Source organism: Megalobrama amblycephala, linkage group LG24, assembly GCF_018812025.1.
Source record: "Megalobrama amblycephala isolate DHTTF-2021 linkage group LG24, ASM1881202v1, whole genome shotgun sequence".
Classification (NCBI taxonomy): domain Eukaryota; kingdom Metazoa; phylum Chordata; class Actinopteri; order Cypriniformes; family Xenocyprididae; genus Megalobrama; species Megalobrama amblycephala.
In genome coordinates, this window is record NC_063067.1 from 7,389,902 (window position 1) to 7,410,134 (window position 20,233).

At 40.5% G+C, this 20,233-nt stretch overlaps 1 protein-coding gene across 1 annotated transcript in view; it reads left to right on the forward strand.

Annotated features, from left to right (window-relative positions):
• The window catches only part of plxna1a (plexin A1a), a 260,833-nt gene that overhangs the window by 55,709 nt on the left and 184,891 nt on the right, over window positions 1-20,233 (forward strand). The window contains 1 exon segment of the mRNA XM_048179014.1: window positions 2,560-2,742. Coding sequence (XP_048034971.1) covers window positions 2,560-2,742 — 183 coding nt within the window.

Below are 20,233 nucleotides of genomic sequence, written 5' to 3' on the forward strand. Positions count from 1 at the left end.
TTTAGAGCTTTAGTCCACATTTACAGAGGCAAGGATTTTCTTTTCTTGTTTTCCAGAAAAATAAAGTCATACAGGTTTGGAACAGGATGAGGTGAGTTCCAAAATTGGTAAATAATGCATTTGGAATTTAGTGATCGTGATTTATCATGTAGGGTCAATTTTGATTTTCAATGGCAGCAGCACAGATGGGTTAATTTAAGTTTTTGAGGTTCATGCTCTCTGACTGGACTCTGAGGCATCTCCTTCCTGTCCAGCCTGTCAGAGGCATTTCGGCCCCTCTCCATCTCAGCTGTCATCCCCCTCACGTTCCACGGATATTGAAGATGACAGTCTCAGTCCAGCCCAAGAAACTGTGGTCGCATGGTGTCTGTCTTTAACTTGTTAACATGTCCGTGTCCCTTAACGCCCTGCTCCGAATCTAGAGATTTATGGGAGAGATGAGATTCCTTCACGGGTGTCTCCTCCCTTCTCCTCCCACCAAAAACATTCTACACTGGACACATTCCTTCCTTGTGTAGTCCACCTTGCGCTGTTGTTTAGTCATCTTTCCCTCTCCCTTTGCCCCAAAATGAAGGTGTAATTTGAGTTAAGAAGAGTAAAAAGAAGAAATCTACATGAGGCATACTGGAGAACCTCTGATAGATACGCATCACTGCCATTCGCGGTCACTGGCTATGGGTGGCTGCCCTGTTATTTCTACAGTTTTTAAATGGAGGTAGGAGCGAAACAGGACCGACTGTGTGTTTAAATATGCTTGTTTAGTGATGTACCTACACTGCCCTCCAAAAGTTTGGAAACACCCCTGGCAAAGTGTGGTTTTGGAGGATATCAGCATAAATCCTTATCATTTTTTGGTGCAAATACATTACAACTTGACATCATCATTGAAAACCAGCAATAATAATTTTCATTTTGATTACATAATAATGGAAATATATACATGTCAAAGTCAGACATGCCCCTTTGCCAGCTGTGATGCCTGGTTACTGATTTAAACTTGGCCCAGGTTTGTAAAAGATTTTTGGGTCAGCACACCTTAATAGCTTCAACAATTTATTGCCAATTAAGTTTAGAATACAATGAACCAATTAGAACCCAGTTTAAGTCAGATAGCTGCTAATGGTGGATATTTTGATGAATCGAAAATGTAAATTTTTTTCTATGTGTAAAATACGTTTTCATAGTTTGTGTTGTCCCTCATCAGTGCAAAATTATCACAAATTAAAAAGGATTCATGCCAATATTGTCCAAAACCCCACTTTTATAGGGCGTTTCCAAACTTTTGGAGGGCAGTGTGTGTAGCATTTTCTCATGAATGAACCCCTTTAAGTGAATTAAGCATTGAATTGAGAAAATAATTTCCCAGAATACATCAACTGTGTTGAATTTCTTTGAGTTGCAATTCCAATATTCCAGTTTAACTTCCTGATATTTAAATTCTTTGAATCTGAATTTTGCACACCCTGATGCACTGGGGCAATGCCATTATCCAGGTCGGACTCATCCACTCAGTACATTCCATTAGTCGTAGTTTGTCCCCACGACCTTGTCTTTGCCAGCACTTTTCGAGCTTTGCTAACGCAAGTGGTATTTCCAGCATCATTGGTTGGCTTGCATTAACCGCCATTACCAGCGTCATTAACTCTGCCAACATAATGTTTCCTCATCTAACTGAGAATAACACCTAGCGGCAATAACTGTAAACGGTGAGCAACAAACGCATTCTCTCTGGAGACGAGTCCTGCTCGTACCTGAGTGCATGCCGACTGTAATTACAGTAGGTGCATGATGGTCGGTGTAACCCAGACGGTCGCTAACCTTAGGGATGCACTGTCCAATCCCCTTCTGTTCATTCTATTTTCAGAGCAAATCCCAGCATCTCCCATGGGGTTAGGGAAGGACATGCTCTCTTGTGTTGTAGGGCACAGTGCTGGTCCGCTACAGTGTTCGCGAGCCTGAATATCCTTCCCGCTGCCTGGAATGGGTCATCCTTGGCAGCAGTGGCACCCCTCGCTGGGTGAAGGATGAGGGGCACCGTTGGGCAGCAATGCGGGGCAGTAGGGGTCACGGCCACTTTTGTTTCTGCTAATGAGCCCAGTCTGTCGGCCAGAACGGGGAGGACGTCTCCCGGGACACTTTGTGCATTGTGCGATCGTCTTTGTCTGGGACGATTAGGGATTGTTTGTGCACAAGGCATTGAATTGCAAGGCATTGTATGCGACATTTGGTGTTGGCCATGTCCATGTGAGCAGTTTTTCTGTACAAAGGAGTTAAGAGCTGAAAATGATTTTCCCTCAGGTCCTCTATATTTTCCGACCGCTCTTCAAGCAGCACAAGCGCAGGGACTCGTCCTGCGATATATCTGTATGAGTGTGGGCCTCTGGCTGATTCATTAGCACTGAAAATACAGTATATGGCCTTTAATGACCCAAAGGAATATTGAGCAATGGATTGGTATTGCAGAAGATTAAGACGAGTGAAAATGCCATACTGGCCGCCATCGCCTCCCACTCACTAACTACTTGAATAACTCTGTCTTTTTCTTATCTCTCCACACAGCCTCTGCAGATAGATGACAACTTTTGTGGCCAGGACTTCAACCAGCCTTTAGGGGGCACCACTACGATCGAGGGGATCCCTTTATTCCTGGACAAAGACGATGGGATGACGTCAGTGGCGGCATATGATTATCGTGGCCACACCGTAGCCTTCACCGGCACCCGTAGCGGCAGGATGAAGAAGGTGAGTCGCATGCTTAATTTTTGGTTAAGGTAATGCGATTGAATGTGCTCATTTGAGGTCGGATGCGGATGTCCGTAAAGGTTTCGGGATGGTGTCTTTGTCGGACAGAAGTAATGTTGTGGTTGAAAGGGACAATAGAATAGAGTAGAACAGAATTTCTTGGATTTTCATAATAGATTTTCATCATAGTACTCAGTGATTTCAGTAGACCACCATGTTGTTAAGTGGTACAGTATCTTGAACACTAAAAATAATGCAATCATTTGTAATAACATTTGTATTCTTTGAAATATTTCACAGTGCCATGTAAATACCATGGTTTATATCAAAGTACAAAGGTAGTTCTACCTGATACCATCAGTGAATCTTGGTACTGCCACAGTAATGTTTTATAAAAGTATTTGTATTAGAATACTAATAGTCAGGCACATTTGCTCTCAAGAATATGAAAACAAGCCACATGCACACACACTTCTACACAAACGTGCTTGTGCTGAAGTATGCAGTAATCCTGTCTCAGTCCTTGTATATGACCCCGGTGTGATGTCTAAACCGCTGGCTGGATATAGGTTGAGCGCGGGGGTGGTGAGGGGGAATCAGCGGATGTCGAGTGATATCCCATGATCGGAATCACATTTCTCCTCCACCTTGCTCTTCCTGTAGCTGCCCCGAGTTGGACAGCACTGCCTGTGTCATTAGACAGAAATCAATGGCCCGTGTGCAAATACACTGTGTGTGTCTAGGTTCCAAATGAGGTGAAAGCTAGAAAGGTGTATGAACAAATGTTGATGGCATGTGTCAGTTAATTGAGTACCGATCTTGTGCGTTTCTCTCACCAACTTGTTCCTGTTCCTTTCATTGCTCGACCACCTCAGCCAATCTAGTTACTTTGCAGAGCCTTAGCCAAATACGTCTGAGCTCTCAAGAGCCGAGCTGTAAGAGATGGACCAGCTCTGGATCTTGGATGTGTGTTTGTGCCGGCGGTGCTGTTTTATTGCTATTCATTTAGTGCTAAAGTGTGGGTCTGGCCCTAATGAAATGTAAAGCTGTAGTCTATTGACGTGGGCTCATTGTAATTCCTCTAGTCTTTCAGTTGCTGCAAGGCCTTATTGATTCATCTGTATGAATATATAATCAGGGGCCTAAATCTTAGTGGCTGCAGACAGCTGTACGAGTGTGTGTGTGGGTTTGTGTGTGTGTTAATGTTTGTGAAGCAAAGGCCCATGATGGGCTTTTAGACTGTGACATGGAAGATCGTTTGGAAGATCAGTTGTAGTGATGGTTTCAAGGTTTTCCTCATGTTTTCAATCACTTTTTTCTATCTATCTATCTATCTATCTATCTATCTATCTATCTATCTATCTATCTATCTATCTATCTATCTATCTATCTATCTATCTATCTATCTATCTATCGTTCTGTCTGTCATTCTATCTGTCTATTGTTCTATTTATCTGTCGTTCTGTTGTTCTGTCTGTCATTCTATCTATCTATTGTTCTATCTATCTGTTGTTCTATCTATCTATCTATCTATCTATCTCTATCTATCTATCTGTCATTCTGTTGTTCTGTCTGTCATTCTATCTGTCTATCTGTCTGTCGTTCTATCTGTCGTTCTGTTTTTCTGTCTGTCATTCTCTCTATCTATCTATCTATCTATCTATCTATCTATCTATCTATCTATCTATCTTTCTTTCTGTCTGTCGATTTTTTTTGTGCAAAAAAAGGGTTTAGCGCTTCAAAATGGTTACTAATATAGTTGATGGAAATGCCATTTATCTATAAAATTTCTCAAATGTCGACTATCTTTTGCACATAAATTCTATATCGATACTTCAAATGTCAAAAAATTAGTTCGGAAAAAAATTGTCAAGAAAAGGGCTTTAACACAAATGTGATGTCACATGACAGAATTTGCCTATATGCAGAGTCCACTTTCATGTCGTGTTGCTCCTATTAAAGCACCATTTTTTTCTGTACAAAGGTGTTTTTTATATATATATATATATATATATATATATATATATATATATATATATATATAATGCAGGTTGTTTATGTGTCATGTGCGTGTTTATGAGATGTATTGTGTGACCCTGCTAAAAAATGCCAGTGCACACAAGAGGTCAATGTCAGTGATTTTATAGAATCCACTATTAGGGGTTGCAGGAGTGAAAATCTCCATAAAAAAATCCTCTAGGCATAAATGTCTGCCACCTGACTCCTCCAACCTCAAGCCTCAGCTTGACTGACTTCTAAATCGAAGACAACAGCTAATAAAGCGGGTTGAAAATGCGTTGGATTTAGACTATTTGTACGCAAGCTGAGTCGTAACTATCTGAATCAGAACTATATATATATATATATATATATATATATATATATATATATATATATATATATATATATATATATATATATATATATATATATATATATATATATATATATATATATATATATATATATATATATATGTGATGAGTTAATGTGCAAACCGGCATGTGGTCAGATGTGGTGACACGTGGCGGCTGGCAATTAAAGTGCTTGTGAATAACCAATCATTCACGTTCATGTAATGTCCACCTACCCGCCTCTGCGGTCCTGATCCTCAGGTGCTAGTGAAGATCTCCCTTGGAGAAGCTAAATGCTGGTGGAGGGCTACAGGTCACTTATCATTTAGCATGTTAGCGTGGCTAATTAGCATGTTAGCGCATCCACACGTGTACCCCCTCCACTGCTGAAATGTCACTTTAATTAAGAAGCATGATCTGATTTGAGCTAATTTGCCGAGCGAATGGTAATTACAGATAACATTTGGAAGCAATGAGCAAGAAGGAAGGCTTGTGGGGTGGGTGGGGGGGTTGTGCGTTGTCGCGGCAGGAAGTGATTTCTCCTTGTGGAAATCTCGCCTGATTGTGAACGATTAATGATTGACAACATCTTGTAGTCCTCGGCGGGAATGTCGGAAGCAGTGATTGGTGGCAGTGATTAGGGAGCGTGCAGCAAGGAACGGAACGAATCCTCAGAAGTTTGTTGCATGGTCAGTCGCTCCGAGTGGCATTATGAAGCGTCACGCCTGTGAGGGACAAATAAGAGGAAGACTGACTGTAGCATGTCGCAACTGTGATTTTTCTTCAGTGGTGACTTTTCTTAGCATCTAATATTCTCATTGTCAAGGTGAAGCTGAATCTGTGCCAGTACGGATAGCTGTTCATTTTACACTCTTTCTCTCACACAGACAAAATAAATGTCACATCCAGCTCCTCTCTTATAGCGGGCACTGTGCCCGTGTTTCTGTCTCAATCTGTGTCTATTCTTTGTTCTTCTTCTTGAGCAAGTAAAAGATCATCTTTATCATTTTGTCATACTGTCAGTTTCTGCCTCCGTGTCCTGACTGAATCCTAAAACCTTACCATTATGAAACTGATATTTTTTATTTATAAATATCCAATATAAATATTTCATATGTTTAATGTTCATTTTATTATTCCATTTTTTTCTCCAATTATCTATCTAGCTTTCTTCTAAATCTAAAAACCTAGTGTGTTGTCTACTTAGATGGCATTTTAAAGACCCTGTAAAATCAAAAATGTGTTTTGCTGCTTTTATTCAATGTAATTAATGTTAAGCAGATATGCAAGTTTAAATATTTGTCTTGTGGTTGTTTCTTTCACTGATGAAAAAAGTAGTCTAATTAAAAGTGTACTATTTTCACTCATTTTTGTGTTTTAGGTATTTTTATGCTTGTCAGTGTTGTTATTAGCTTAGCAACATGCTAATGTTACTCTCTAACAGTCAAATGTAAGTCAGGTTTCCAGTGCGCTTTAAGTGAGAAGGGCTATTTATGTCGCATGTGGAGTTATATAGGTTCAAATTCTGCAGCATATGTCTCCTTAGAAGGGAGCTGCATATCTAGGGAGAAGGCAGAAGGCAGCTCGCTAAGCAATGTGTATACGTATGTGTACCCTGGTTCTATGTGGCCATTTTAAGCACTGGCAGATGGGTTTGATTGAAAGAGCCCCTGGCTATGAAGCTCATTGGACATCTGTGAGGAAAGCACACTTTCAACCAGGTGCTCGCAGGTTTTTTTCCCCCCTCAAAGTCCTGACTTTGCTCAGAAGTGCCCTTGAGTAGCACTTAACCTATGAGTCCAGGGGGAGAATATGTACCCATGAATGGATCTAAAATTAGCCTGTAATGGATGGCGATTGTATATAAACATGTTCAGGCTATTGCGAAGCCAATGCCAATAAGCTATCATCATACGAGCGAAGGATGCTGTGTTAGCATAAAAGTTTATACACCCTCCAAACAGCTTGTGTTTATGTGCTTTGTGTCTTCGTAAACCGAATGACGGTAATGTCGGGTATTCTCTCATTTTCTGCCTCATTTGTTTAATGCTGCGTTGAGGTGGCCTGTGTTTCTTTGACAGCTGTGGATATCCAGCACGCAGACTAGACTCCATCCCGCAGCAATGGACACTGTCAAGTGGAACAGAGGGTCACTGATGTGTGATGGCCGCTTGTGCTCTCCAGCAGAGCTATGGACTGTGTGTGTGTGTGTGTGTACGATTGTTACCAGATGCCAACAGAGGATGTGACCAGCTACATTCCTAGGATGCTGCATGCCAGCTTTTGCCACAGCTGTGTCCAGCGCAACTGTGCACAACCTCACCTGATGCCAGGGAAGGACAGCTGCCTGCCCAGTGGCATCTGCAACCGCCCCTGACGTCATCCCCGTTGTTTGACAACTGCGGACACGCCTCCATCCTCCACCCGCAGCGAAGGGCCGAAACAGCTGCTCACTTCCATTCCTCTCATTGGCGCCATCTGCCCGTTCGTCACAACAGACATGGCACTCTCTGTGGTCAGTCACACGCATTAACACTGAACTCTCGATCCCTGCAGTTTGCCCTCATGCGCTTGCCACACTTGTAGGGGCCCAGAGTGTCCCGCCTGAACATCTAAGACGGTTCGAGCTGGACAGACGTGATGGTAACACTGGTAACACTTTACTTGAATTAATAATTATTAGTGTTGTTTGCTATGGTACTATTAGCATAACTATTCTGAACAGCTAATTTTCATTTTAATAATTAACATTTTATGGTGTGGTTCAATTCGTATAGCTAACGTAATATATATGTATATATGTGTGTGTGTGTGTGTGTGTATATATATATATATATATATATATATATATATATATATATATATATATATATATATATATATATACAAATTAACAAGTTAATAAATTGCCTTTATTAATTAGTTAATTAATAAATGCAAATTTAATTGAAATGTTAATGTTAATTGAACCATATTGCAAAACGATAATAATAATAAAAAATACAATTCTTCTTAATAAAATAATAATAACTTTAATGTAATATTTAAAATATATAAAACATATTAATTCATGCTAATGTAATCGAAATGTTAATCAATTTAACTATATCGCAAAGCAGTAATAATTGTTATAATATTTTTAATAATAATAAGAAAAATATTTAAAATATATAAAACAATATTATATTGATATAATAATATTATATAATATTGATATTAATATAAATAATACACCTTGTCATGTAAAATAATTGTAGCCATAATTACAATGCATTACCTATTCATGGTTACATCTTTAAATCGTATAATGGATTGTAACACTTTAATGTGATTTAATGCATTATACTATTAAATCTTTAACCATGTAAGGTAAGACTAAGTATAAGATGTATTATAACTATTTACGAGAACATGCAACTGATAGTAAGGTACATTATAATGCATTACAGTGCATCTTGTTTATAACCTTCAAGTGAAGTGTTGCCAGTAAGGGTTATATGAAAATTGTGCTTCTGTTAGTATATCAACAGTGAGTCTGTGCAGACTCCGTGTGCTTATTCCGGCAAGTTCTTGAAGCCCAGATCACAGAATGACTGGATGAAGCGCTGTCTGCGAGGAGGTCTTGGTGTTCTGGCTGCCAAAGCCTTTGTCACCAGGGCAGCTCTCCCTTGGGCTCCGTTGTTGTGGAAACTGAGTGTGTCATGCATCTCATCTGCATATGCGGGGTGTCTGCCATCTCTTCCGTCTCTCTCTCCGTTTATGGAAGCACCTCACGCAAGTGTCCTGCCAGCCCTCCAGAATTCTAATGCGCTCCCCTGTTTGTTACGTTTCATGATCAGAGGCGATACGTTTGGCCCCTCCGGGACCTCCTTTCAAGGCTGTCTCAGAGATGACACTTGGTAGGAAAGTTCTTCCTTGTAACTTTAAAGATAATGACTTCTTAATGCTGCCAGACCCTTATTTTCTCTACAGACCTGCTGCAAGTGATTATGGGAGAGAACAGTAATCTTGTCTGCCACCTTTTGTGAAGCTCAGTGGAGTTTCTTACGTCGTTCAATGCCTAAAGATGGCAATGTCACATCATTATAGGCACGTAGATGGTTGCATTGTTTTTTTCACTCAAGCACAATCAAACGAAAATGCTTTCATCATTCAGTGGTACCGCACTAGCGTGTTTGTGGAAGATAACACCATATAGACCCTGAATGTATGCCTAAAGGCAAGAAAGAACACAGCGTCTTTATTCCTCATCATTTCCACGGGAGGAAATCTGTCCACCCAAGAAAAACAACAGAATCAGGAGACACCGGATAGTGGCTTTCCCATGACTGCTGGCCAGGCACGACATTGTGAATGAGAGTCTGTCTCTTCAGGTTTGTTCTTCTTTTAAGTGGCCACCATCGTGTCACAAGGCTATTGGTGGCTAATCTGTTGCTTCTGGTATGAGATTAGACCCTTTGAAGCTTCATTAAGGTTAAGATTTGGAGAGGGGTTAGCAGTTAGCTAGCCACCCTGTAGCAACCCGTTCCTTTTGAAATAAATGCAGTCAATTATTTGCTGTAATGTTGTTTCAAACTACTATGATTTTCTTAGTTTAGTGGAAAAGAAACAGATATTTCGGATAGGGATTCACAATATATTGGCCGATATTAGATTGATTGATTGAAAACATGAAAAATATATTGGTATCAACCAGAATTTTGATATTGATGCATCCCTAATTTTGAAAACTTTCAAGCAGTTCTCTTTCATACAATGAAAATTGATTGTTGTTTTCACTGACAAGCTCTGAAATCAACAAAAATAAATTTAAATCATTATTTGCTGAAAACTAACATGTTATAGTTCTCAAATCTCATTTGCTATGTACATACACACCAGTCACTCAAGATGCTTTGCACCAAACCTGATTTTCGTATGATCTACTGAAGCCCCACTGAGTGTTAGGTTTAGGGGTGGACCTTCATGCTTATTTTTTTTCATACAAATAGTACATGAAGTCGCCAACTCATAAAATAGTTACTTTTTCTCATGAAATCGGGTTGGTTTCCTACTTTCAAGTCTGAGCCTCTTGAATTGTATGATGCTGTCGAGTTTAGTTTATCATATCAAAGACCTCAGTCTCTTGTGACCTCCATGGCTTGGTTTCTCTTGAAGCTCTTGAGATGCTAATCACTGCACTGTAAAAGAGAGGGGGCCAATCCAGCCTCAGACAGGCTATTGGGGGCCTCAGCACTTCCAGACATAGTGATTATCAAGTAGGCATCAAGTCCCTTGAGAGGACCCTGCAATCAGGACGGAGAGGCCCTCTGACACGAACCCATAGACACTCATGGGTTTGCTTACACGCACAACACATCTGCTGCCCGGACTCATATGCATGCTCGCTAGCCACTCACAATCTTGAATTAGGAGCTCTTGCCGTGTAAGAGTGAGCCTTTCCATTTGAGTTTCAAAGTCAGAGGGGTGAAGAGGCAGTGGACACACACTTACACACACACACTTACATTTGGTTTCAACAGAATTGTAAGTCTGTCATAAAAGGAAGCCCAGGGATATTGAGGCCACATCTGTAAAACGAACCACTTTCATTTGAATTTTTCTTCCGCTGAGTGATTTAAAATTCTTTCTAAATACTGTGAGAGAGCGCGATAGAGTGCAAAAAAGCAGAAAGATTTGAAAGGGAAGGACAAAGAGAGGGAAAAAGAGGGATCGCTCCATCTGTAGACCCTCCCCGTGCCAAGATTCATTATGTCTTCATTGGTGCAAGATTACCGTGCATGATATCAGGATGTTCCTCTCAGCATCTCAATGGGTTGGACGACAGCCTCCTCCCTCTGCACAAGCCCCATGTCTTTCTCCGACCCTTTCAGCCCATTGTTGAGGAACGATCCCGGCTGTGGAAAGCCATGCGACTGGAGTGTAATCTCCATGTGTGCGGCGCACATGCGAGCGGCCCTGCTCTTTCATGGTCAGACGTTCCCGTAATTAAAGTATACCAACTTGGCATACGTCCTGACAGGCTTCAGTTGTGTGCATTTGTATTTCAGTGTGTGTGTGTGTGTGTGTGGCTCATCCACTTTATCCACCACCGTCCTCCCCCTCTTCTCCACTCCCTCCTATGTGGGCCACCCTGATCTTCTGTGGCAGGCTGTGGTGTTTGTATGACTAGCTCTCTGGCTCCAAGCCCTGGAGGAAGCGTGGCTGGGGCCCACATTAGCCCTCTGTGGCCTCGCATATGTGTGAAGTGAAAAGGATTGATAGAAAATGGAAGTGCACACTTTCTGAGAGACCCTCATTGGCTAGAAGAGACACATGTCCGCCCATGTCACTTTTAAACCACTACAGACAGTAATGATGTGGAATTTGAGTTTTCCCTCCCTACCACACACATGTAGATAACTTGTAATTTACCAACCCAACTGGTGGTCATGAATATGTATCTTTTTAGTACCATCTGATGCAGTCTTTGTACCATGGTGTTGCCACAGTAAGCATATCCATTTGTGTTGGATTTTCATTGACAGCCATTACAGTGATCATCTCAGGTGGCCTCTTTATTTCTGTTTACATGTGAGAATGCATTTATACTGAGGCTAGGGGTTGATTAAGGTCTGTCTGTGGGCTGTTGAGCTGTTTTAAAATAAAGGGGCCCTAGTCTGTGTTAGTGACCATCTGAGCAGAGCGTGAGATGTTTTGCCTTTGATATCACACAGTGGCCCTTTGTGCTCTAAAATGAGCGAGGTCAAAAGCAGGCCAAAGATGACTGTGTGTGTGTGTATGTGTGAGAGCATGTGAAATTATAATATGCAACACTTAGATCACATCCCTCCCTATAAACAGTGAACACCCTTCTCTCTTTTTTTTCCACAAGCCCCTCTGTAGATGATCAGGGTTCAGCTTTGTCTCTTTCCTAACATGATCATAAACAATATCCCCTCCATCTTCATTCCAATCACACAGAGTCATGCAGTGTTTCCATTAATCAGACCCGCAGGGTTTGGTGGGGGTGGGGGGGGGGGGGGGCTGGCTCTTGGAGAACATTCAGATCTTTAACTCCTTCACTCAGTTCCAATACGGATTACAGAATATTCTTCACAACAAAGTGAATATTGTGAGCGCTGAGCTCCGGACATCTCAGATGACAGGAGTTATGCAGCGACCACCACGCACACTCACATACGCAAACGTGCACAAGGGCAGGGCGTGACTGAGTGCGATGAAGTTTCATTACATTAAATGTCATCTTTACGTAACCTCATGCCACTGAGTTAATCACTTTAGTTTATTTCCAGCCCCCGAGCGATCTTAGGCCTGCGCTCAGTTTCATCCGGTGTAATGCTAGTACTCGATTTTCTTAAGAGGTGGGTGATTCTCTTGTGATGTGTTGACTTTTTGACCCCCTTTGGTCATGACCCTGGTTGTCTGTGCTTCCCTTGATGATAATTGAGCTTACCCACAGGACTAGTGTCTAGTGGTCACGCATTGCACTTGATAAAGGCTTACTGCAATACTTTAGCTATAAAAGTTAAAGAGAATTGGTTATTTTTACAAATCTATCCTGATATTTGCATTTCTGCGTATGATCTTTTGACTTCACAAGTGTGCAGCCGCCCAGTAAGGTTATGGACATATGCTATATATATATATATATATATATATATCCTCTGCACAGTCTTGCTTCTTGCTTTATCAAAAATCAGGAGGCAGCTCTGAGGTCTCTCTGACATTGGCACTTCCTTTTTATCCTTCCTCTACTTCTTCTTTGAAGACTCAATTGTTCGTAGTGCACTCAGGGAGCCGTCTAGCATTAGTTTTCCTTTGATGAAAATAGCTCAGAGGGGTTAATCCAGCAGATTAAAGCAGATTTCCTTGCACTGGAAATGAATAGATAACAGTTTGAGCTTTGATACATTTGAAAAGAGGGATTAAATGCTTCGTTTAAAGTCTATGAGATACATCGGGAGGTTAATTGTTTCCCAATAACATATTTATCCCTCCATTTGTTAGCACAATTGGGATGAATAGCTAAATTACTCTCTGTCCTGTGTGCTCATTTTTTTCATTGTTTTTTTTTTTTTTTTTTAGATGCCAAGATTGGAGTTATTGACCAGCAGTCTATTGTGCCAGGATTGGATTTGACTCACTGATCCAAGCCACTTAGTTTGACAAATAAACCTTTTCGGATATGTTAAAGCTCTGCCTATCCAAATGGCCTAACGTGAAATTTTGGCCCTGTCTCAAATGCCAAATGGTGCACTTTATGTGTACTTGCAGTCTAATAGCTTTCACTTTCACATATCTTTGAAGTTTACAAGACTGTAGGGTGTCCCATTTTGTCAGTTTTTTTTATTGTTATTGAGACGGGTACTCGTGATCTGTCCCTTGAGAAACCTACACCGGTTGTGGAGTTTAAGGTGGACTTCTATCCAGCAGTCTGTGAGATATTACATAAAAAAGTGTACTCAATAGAGAATTGCAAATGGCTGGGGGCAGCATTTGGGACAATGTCTGAAGGTCACATTTTAATCACCAAATAACTTGGCTTTTCCCCACACTTTATTGTTCACTCGCTCAGGTTTGCTTGTTTTGTTTTCTCTTGCACACTCGCTCCTGTCATTTCTCATTCTCCTCCTCCACCTCTCCCTTTTTTTCTCCTCTCACTTCATTACAAGCTGTTAATTTATTTGGCTCTATTGACCTCTGTGCTGTGCCCTCTCCTTTCAGACAAAGAAGGTGGAGAAAAATGACAAGAACTAAATGGTCTTGACTGTAGATTACTGAAATATGACTCCAATCTTTTCCTCAGTGTGTCTGCCTTGCATTCACACAACAATTCACTTCGGGAACCCATGCCAAGAATGTACCACAAAGACTGATGTGGGCTGTGTCAATAGCTCTTGTTTTTGGCTTGTCTAATTGAGAGCGAGGCAGTGCGAAGGATAAGCGAGATAACCCGGGACTCCCTTCCCCCCAAAGGCCATCTGGCTAGGCTTAGCACCACAACTCTCGGAGCTGGCTTGGACCAAAATCCCGGTACCTAACTGCCATACCTTAACCTTTGCAGGTCTTAACTGTGTGACCCTCTTCTTTCCTTGTCTGTCCGCCAGCTAGCACCTCTGTAGATCTTCTCCAGCAAGCGGGAAGGCATTAGACACAGAGTGACAGGGGCAAAGGGGTGCTTCTGGATGAGTAGGCAGAAACATCCTGACAGGATGACAGCGGCTGCCGCAGCAGCAGGTGCCCGTCACCTTTTGGCCCACTGCGGCTTGTCCTGCCAGGACCCATGGCACTTCCACCTTTCTAACCCTCACCTCCCTAATTGAGACCCCAGCAGTCTCTTGGCACGCTCTCCTCCGCCAGCCCTTCCGCCCTGCACGACGGATACATATCCCAAATGTGTCTAACAGTGTTCATACTGATGGCTATATTAGTTTTCCAGCCAAATCCTGTACGATCTCCAAATTGGATGCCAAGAGTCGTGCATCTGAACTATGCAGGGACACCCGAGCATGAAAACATATAACATAGATCTACTAATGATATTGTCCATTTGAAATAAATTTGAAGTGTTTTGATGAAGTTTTATGATCTATGTGGAGTAGAACTCAGGAGGAACATGGCCAGAAATTAGGAAGAATATGGGCTTTTGCACCGAATAGTTCTAGGAGCTAGCCACAAGGATAGTTCCCAGAGAACTAATTCCCCCTGTGCCTGGTTGCATTCGCATCGACAGTAGGAACTGTGAAGTGGCCTACAGCGGCGTCTTTAAGCGCGGCATTTACAAACGTCAAAAACCGGTGGATGGAGGACACAATAATTGGAGCTGCGTTTGTTTTGTGCAGTGGGTTTCGTGATAACGGAGATGGAATGTAAACACATAATTTATGTGATTGAAAGAGCAAAAAGTGGGGCTAAGAGACAAAATCCCCTATGACAACTTGCAGTGTTATATCATCGAGAGTGAGAAAAGAATACAACCCCGCAGACAACAGGTAAATCACTGTTTTCCATGGAGTAAGTATACGTTTACACGGCTTTTTAAAAATGCCAGGTACCGGTGTTTGACATGGGTTTGGCCAATCAATGTACACTTACATCACTATAGAGCTGGTTTAGACCCTACTCTAAGGTAGGAGCTAAATTAGTTCCCCCAAAAAGAGTTCCTAGGACTAAAATAGTTCCTAGTTACTGCGGTGCAAACACGGCAAAATCCGGGTACATCCGCCAATAGTTTTAGGAAAAGGTTCCTCTGGTGTGAAAGCCCCTATTGTTTCTTCATTGGTACTTAAAAAAATGCTTTAAAGGTGCCATCAAATTGAAAATTGAATTTACCTCGGCATAGTTGAATAACAAGAGTTTAGTACATGGAAATGATATACAGTGAGTCTCAAACTCCATTGTTTCCTCCTTCTTATATAAATCTCATTTGTTTAAAAGACCTCCGAAGAACAGGCGAATCTCAACATAACACTGACTGTTACGTAACAGTCAGGATCATTAATATGTACGCCCCCAATATTTGCATATGCCAGCCCATGATCGAGGCATTACACAAGGGCAGCCAGTATTAACGTCTGGATCTGTGCACAGCTGAATCATCAGACTAGGTAAGCAAGCAAGGACAACAGCAAAAAATGGCAGATGGAGCAATAATAACTGACATGATCCATGATAACATGATATTTTTAGTGATATTTTTAAATTGTCTTTCTAAATGTTTCGTTAGCATGTTGCTAATGTACTGTTAAATGTGGTTAAAGTTACCATCGTTTATTACTGTATTCACGGAGACAAGAGAGCCGTCACTATTTTCATTATTAAACACTTGCAGTCTGTATAATTCATAAACACATCTTCATTCTTTATAAATCTCTCCAACAGTGTAGCATTAGCCGTTAGCCACGGAGCATATAGCCTCAAACTCATTCAGAATCAAATGTAAACATCCAAATAAACACTGTACTTACACGATTAGACATGCTGCATGACGAACACTTTGTAAAGATCCATTTTGAGGGTTATATTAGCTGTGTGAACTTTGTTTATGCAATGAGAGAAAGTCGAGAGCGGGAGCAATTAAAGGGGCCGCAGCCTGAATCGGCGCATTTTTAATGATGCCCCAAAATAGGCAGTTAAAAAAATTTATTAAAAAATATCTATGGGGTATTTTGAGCTGCATCTTCACAGACACATTTAGGGGACACCTTAGACTTATATTACATCTTGTAAAAAAAACATTTGATGGCACCTTTTAATGCAGTTGTTTGAGTGGCTTCAGTAAGTGAATTTTTTTTTTTTTTTGGCTTCTTTTTATAGTTAGTCACCAGTTTTGTGTTTTGAATGCTGGTCTCCAACATGGGTGTAACTACCTTAGTTGACCAACTTTACAAGCTTTTCACAAGAACCAGACCAAAAGTTTAAGCTAGTCATTTTTGCAGAGACACTTTTCTTTCTCTGTTTGTCTGAAGAGCCTCAAGCTTAATGTGTGTGGCCTCTTTGTTTAACCTCTTGACAGTCCTGGCTGACAGTTTGAGAAGGCTCACTCAGTGTAAATTGTCACATCTGACACTAAACCCCTCTGTGTCTGTTGGGCCTGGCATCATCTCTGAAGATGCCACAACCAGTCAGATCACCGTCTCCATCTTACTCACTCCCCGATTCATCTCACCGTCCTTCACTTTACGTGTATAGGATCCATACTGACCGTTTTGTATCAACATCTGTGGTTTGTTCTTTATTTGATTGTGTGTGGAAGTAAGGTTTGCTAGCTCTTTTGTGTCCTCCTAAATAACCAACAATGGGCTTGGACTTTATAATGGCTCCAGTGGATATAGATGTAGCATTATGCAAATCCAGAAGCATTTTGTTAGTGTGCTATCTTAGAAATATTGAATTTGCTGGCATATTTGATTGTAGAATTTGCCTAGTCATACTTTTTTCCTACTTAAAAAAAAGAAATGAATAGTATTTTGACATAAAACTTTTTTCTTTTATTGGTATTTACTAGTGCTACTGTATCTCAAAATGGTGGCCACTATAAGTGGAGACTACACTGATAAAACACTGAACTAATGTTTGAATGTACATCATTTTAAATGTATTTGTCAAAAGTACTATTCATTTCTGCTTTTTTGGAAAACTGTATTTAACCACCCTTTACTACGTTTAATGTAAAGACTACTGCTGATTTGATAGGCACCAGCAGAGGAAATTAACATTGGATATTAAAAGGATGCTTCTGGTTGTTGGCGCTAGTGCTAATCACTGTTCCCATGTAGCATTAAAGATTGTCCTGGCCAGCTCTGCCATAATTTCTTGCTCTCTGTAAGTCTGTATGTGCAGTGCATTTTTCTTTGTTATTATTTGCTGTGACAGATGCGTTGACAGCATAAATCCTTGGAGTTCAGTTTGGACTGAAGTGCTTGTTGGCTCGTTCACACACACACACACACACACACACACACACACACACACACACACACTTGCGCTCTTACACGCGCACTTCGTACACACCCTGCGGTATGCCTCTAAGGTACAGATTCCTCATCTCAGTTTTACTCTGCGCCGAAAGCTGTCAGGAGAAGAAATGAAAAGACGAAAAAAGATCAAATTATCGTCTGCTATTAATTGTAGCGAGCAGACAGGCACAATAAAAGTGATAAATGTCTCTTTATCTCCATCTTAGCGTCACGGAAATAGAAGCGGCGTGTTAGCGTCTCCTTTTGTGTTCTTTGGAAAACATGTTTAGCGCTCTGACTGAGTAAATGAAGAGGGCTTATCGGATTAGGCATCGCTCTGATATAAATACTGTTATTTTATTTTTCGCTCATTCTTAAATGTGATTACTGTTTACAATGCTGCCAAATTATTCGCAGCACACTACAACTGTGTATATTTGCATAATGTCGTGTTGATTGAATGCCACCAGCAGAGGCATTCTTTCTTTAGCTGGTTTTGTTTAGTCCTTTCTATCTTTTGATTTGTCTTTTTTGTTTGTGTTTGTGTTGTTTAAAACATCCCTGTCTTTGAGTATGTACAGTATTGTGTTTACATCAGTGTGCTTCTATAAGAGGGAGTTACTTAGTAAGCAGTCATTTAGCTGATGTTTTTATCCACAGTGACTTAGGCCTGATTCACATCGCACTCAGAGCGAATGCAGAGGATACTTGTTTTGACGCCCACTGTCTGTTCTTTGGTTCTTTCAATCTGTCTAACCTTTTCTATTCCTAGTTTTCTGCTTTTTTACTTTCATTTTGACCATCTATCTATCTATCTATCTATCTATCTATCTATCTATCTATCTATCTATCTATCTATCTATCTATCTATCTATCTATCTATCTATCTATCTATCTATCTATCTATCTATCTATCTATCTATCTATCTATCTATCTATCTGTTGTTCTGTCTGTCTGTCTGTCTGTCTGTCTGTCATTTGTTTTATCTATTGTTGTCTGTCTGTCTATCTATCTGTCCGTCTGTCTGTCTGTCGTTTGTTTTATGTATTGTTGTCTGTCTATCCGTCTGTCTATCTATCTATCTGTTTGTTTGTCTGTCTGTCTGCCTGCCGTTTGTTTTATCTATCTATCTATCTATCTATCTATCTATCTATCTATCTATCTATCTATCTATCTATCTATCTATCTATCTATCTATCTCTGTCGTTTGTTTTATCTATTGTTGTCTATCTATCTATCTATCTATCTATCTATCTATCTATCTATCTATCTATCTATCTATCTATCTATCTATCTATCTATCTATCTATCTATCTATCTATCTATCTGTCTGTCTGTCTGTCTGTCTGTCTGTCTGTCTGTCTGTCAGTCTGTTTGTCTCTGTCGTTTGTTTTATCTATTGTTGTCTGTCTATCTATCTGTCTGTCTGTGTCTGTCTGTCATTTGTTTTATCTATTGTTGTCTGTCTATCTATCTATCTATCTATCTATCTATCTGTCTGTCTGTCTGTCTGTCTGTCTGTCTGTCTGTCGTTTGTTTTATCTAATTGTTGTCTGTCTGTCTGTCTCTGTCTGTCTGTCTGTCATTTGTTTTATCTATTGTTGTCTATCTATCTATCTATCTATCTATCTATCTATCTATCTATCTATCTATCTATCTGTCTGTCTGTCTGTCTGTCTATTTGTTTTATCTATTGTTGTCTATCTATCTATCTATCTATCTATCTATCTATCTATCTATCTATCTATCTATCTATCTATCTATCTATCTGTCTGTCTGTCTGTCTGTCGTTATGTCTGTCACTTTCTTTCATTCTGTCCTTCCATCTAACTGTGTTTCTATGCTATCAGTCTATCTATCTCCTAATGCCCTCAGCAGAAATTACTGTGTGATATATAATTGTTAATCACAGTATTCAGAGAGAGATACTCGGCGCTGATGCTTTGTGCTCGGAGCGGGTGTTGAGTTTAAGCTCCGAGAGTCTTACAGACTAAAAGCTTATTTACCTGCATGATTAGCCACCTTTTCTTTCTCCTCCATTATTGAGGGGAATGTAGAAGCGGTGCTGTGAAACAGTGCTGTGGTTTCTCTGAGGTAGTTTCTCTTCACGAGCCGTTCCACCGATGTATCGACCCGCACAATAACGATTTTCTTTGTCCTCAAAGAGCATCTCTCTTCTTTGCCAGGTTCAGTCGCAGCACCCCGAGGCATTTTTAATAGTGGCTGGAGGAAAATAGGACGTCTCACAAAACAGTTGCGCAGGTGGAGATTTGTTTGTTCAGTCAAGCTCCATAAAACACAAAGTATCTGCTTGTAGTTTATGTATCTAGGTTGTGTGTGTGTGTGTTCACACCTCTGTGTTCCTGCACATGCATATTTATATACTGTATATTTAATATATATTAATATATATTAATACTTAATATTCATTTAATATAATGATACTAATATTTCAGCACCTAAGTAAGGTATCCTAAGGTAATAAGGTATTCTGGTTTTTACTTTTGATTTCGTGCTACCTGAACACACATTCTCACACACACACACACACACACACACACACACACACACACACACACACACACACACACACACACACACACACACACACACACACTCCCTGTCCTCCTTCGATTGTTACACTAGCTAGGGCCGATAGTCCTCTGAGGGTCAAG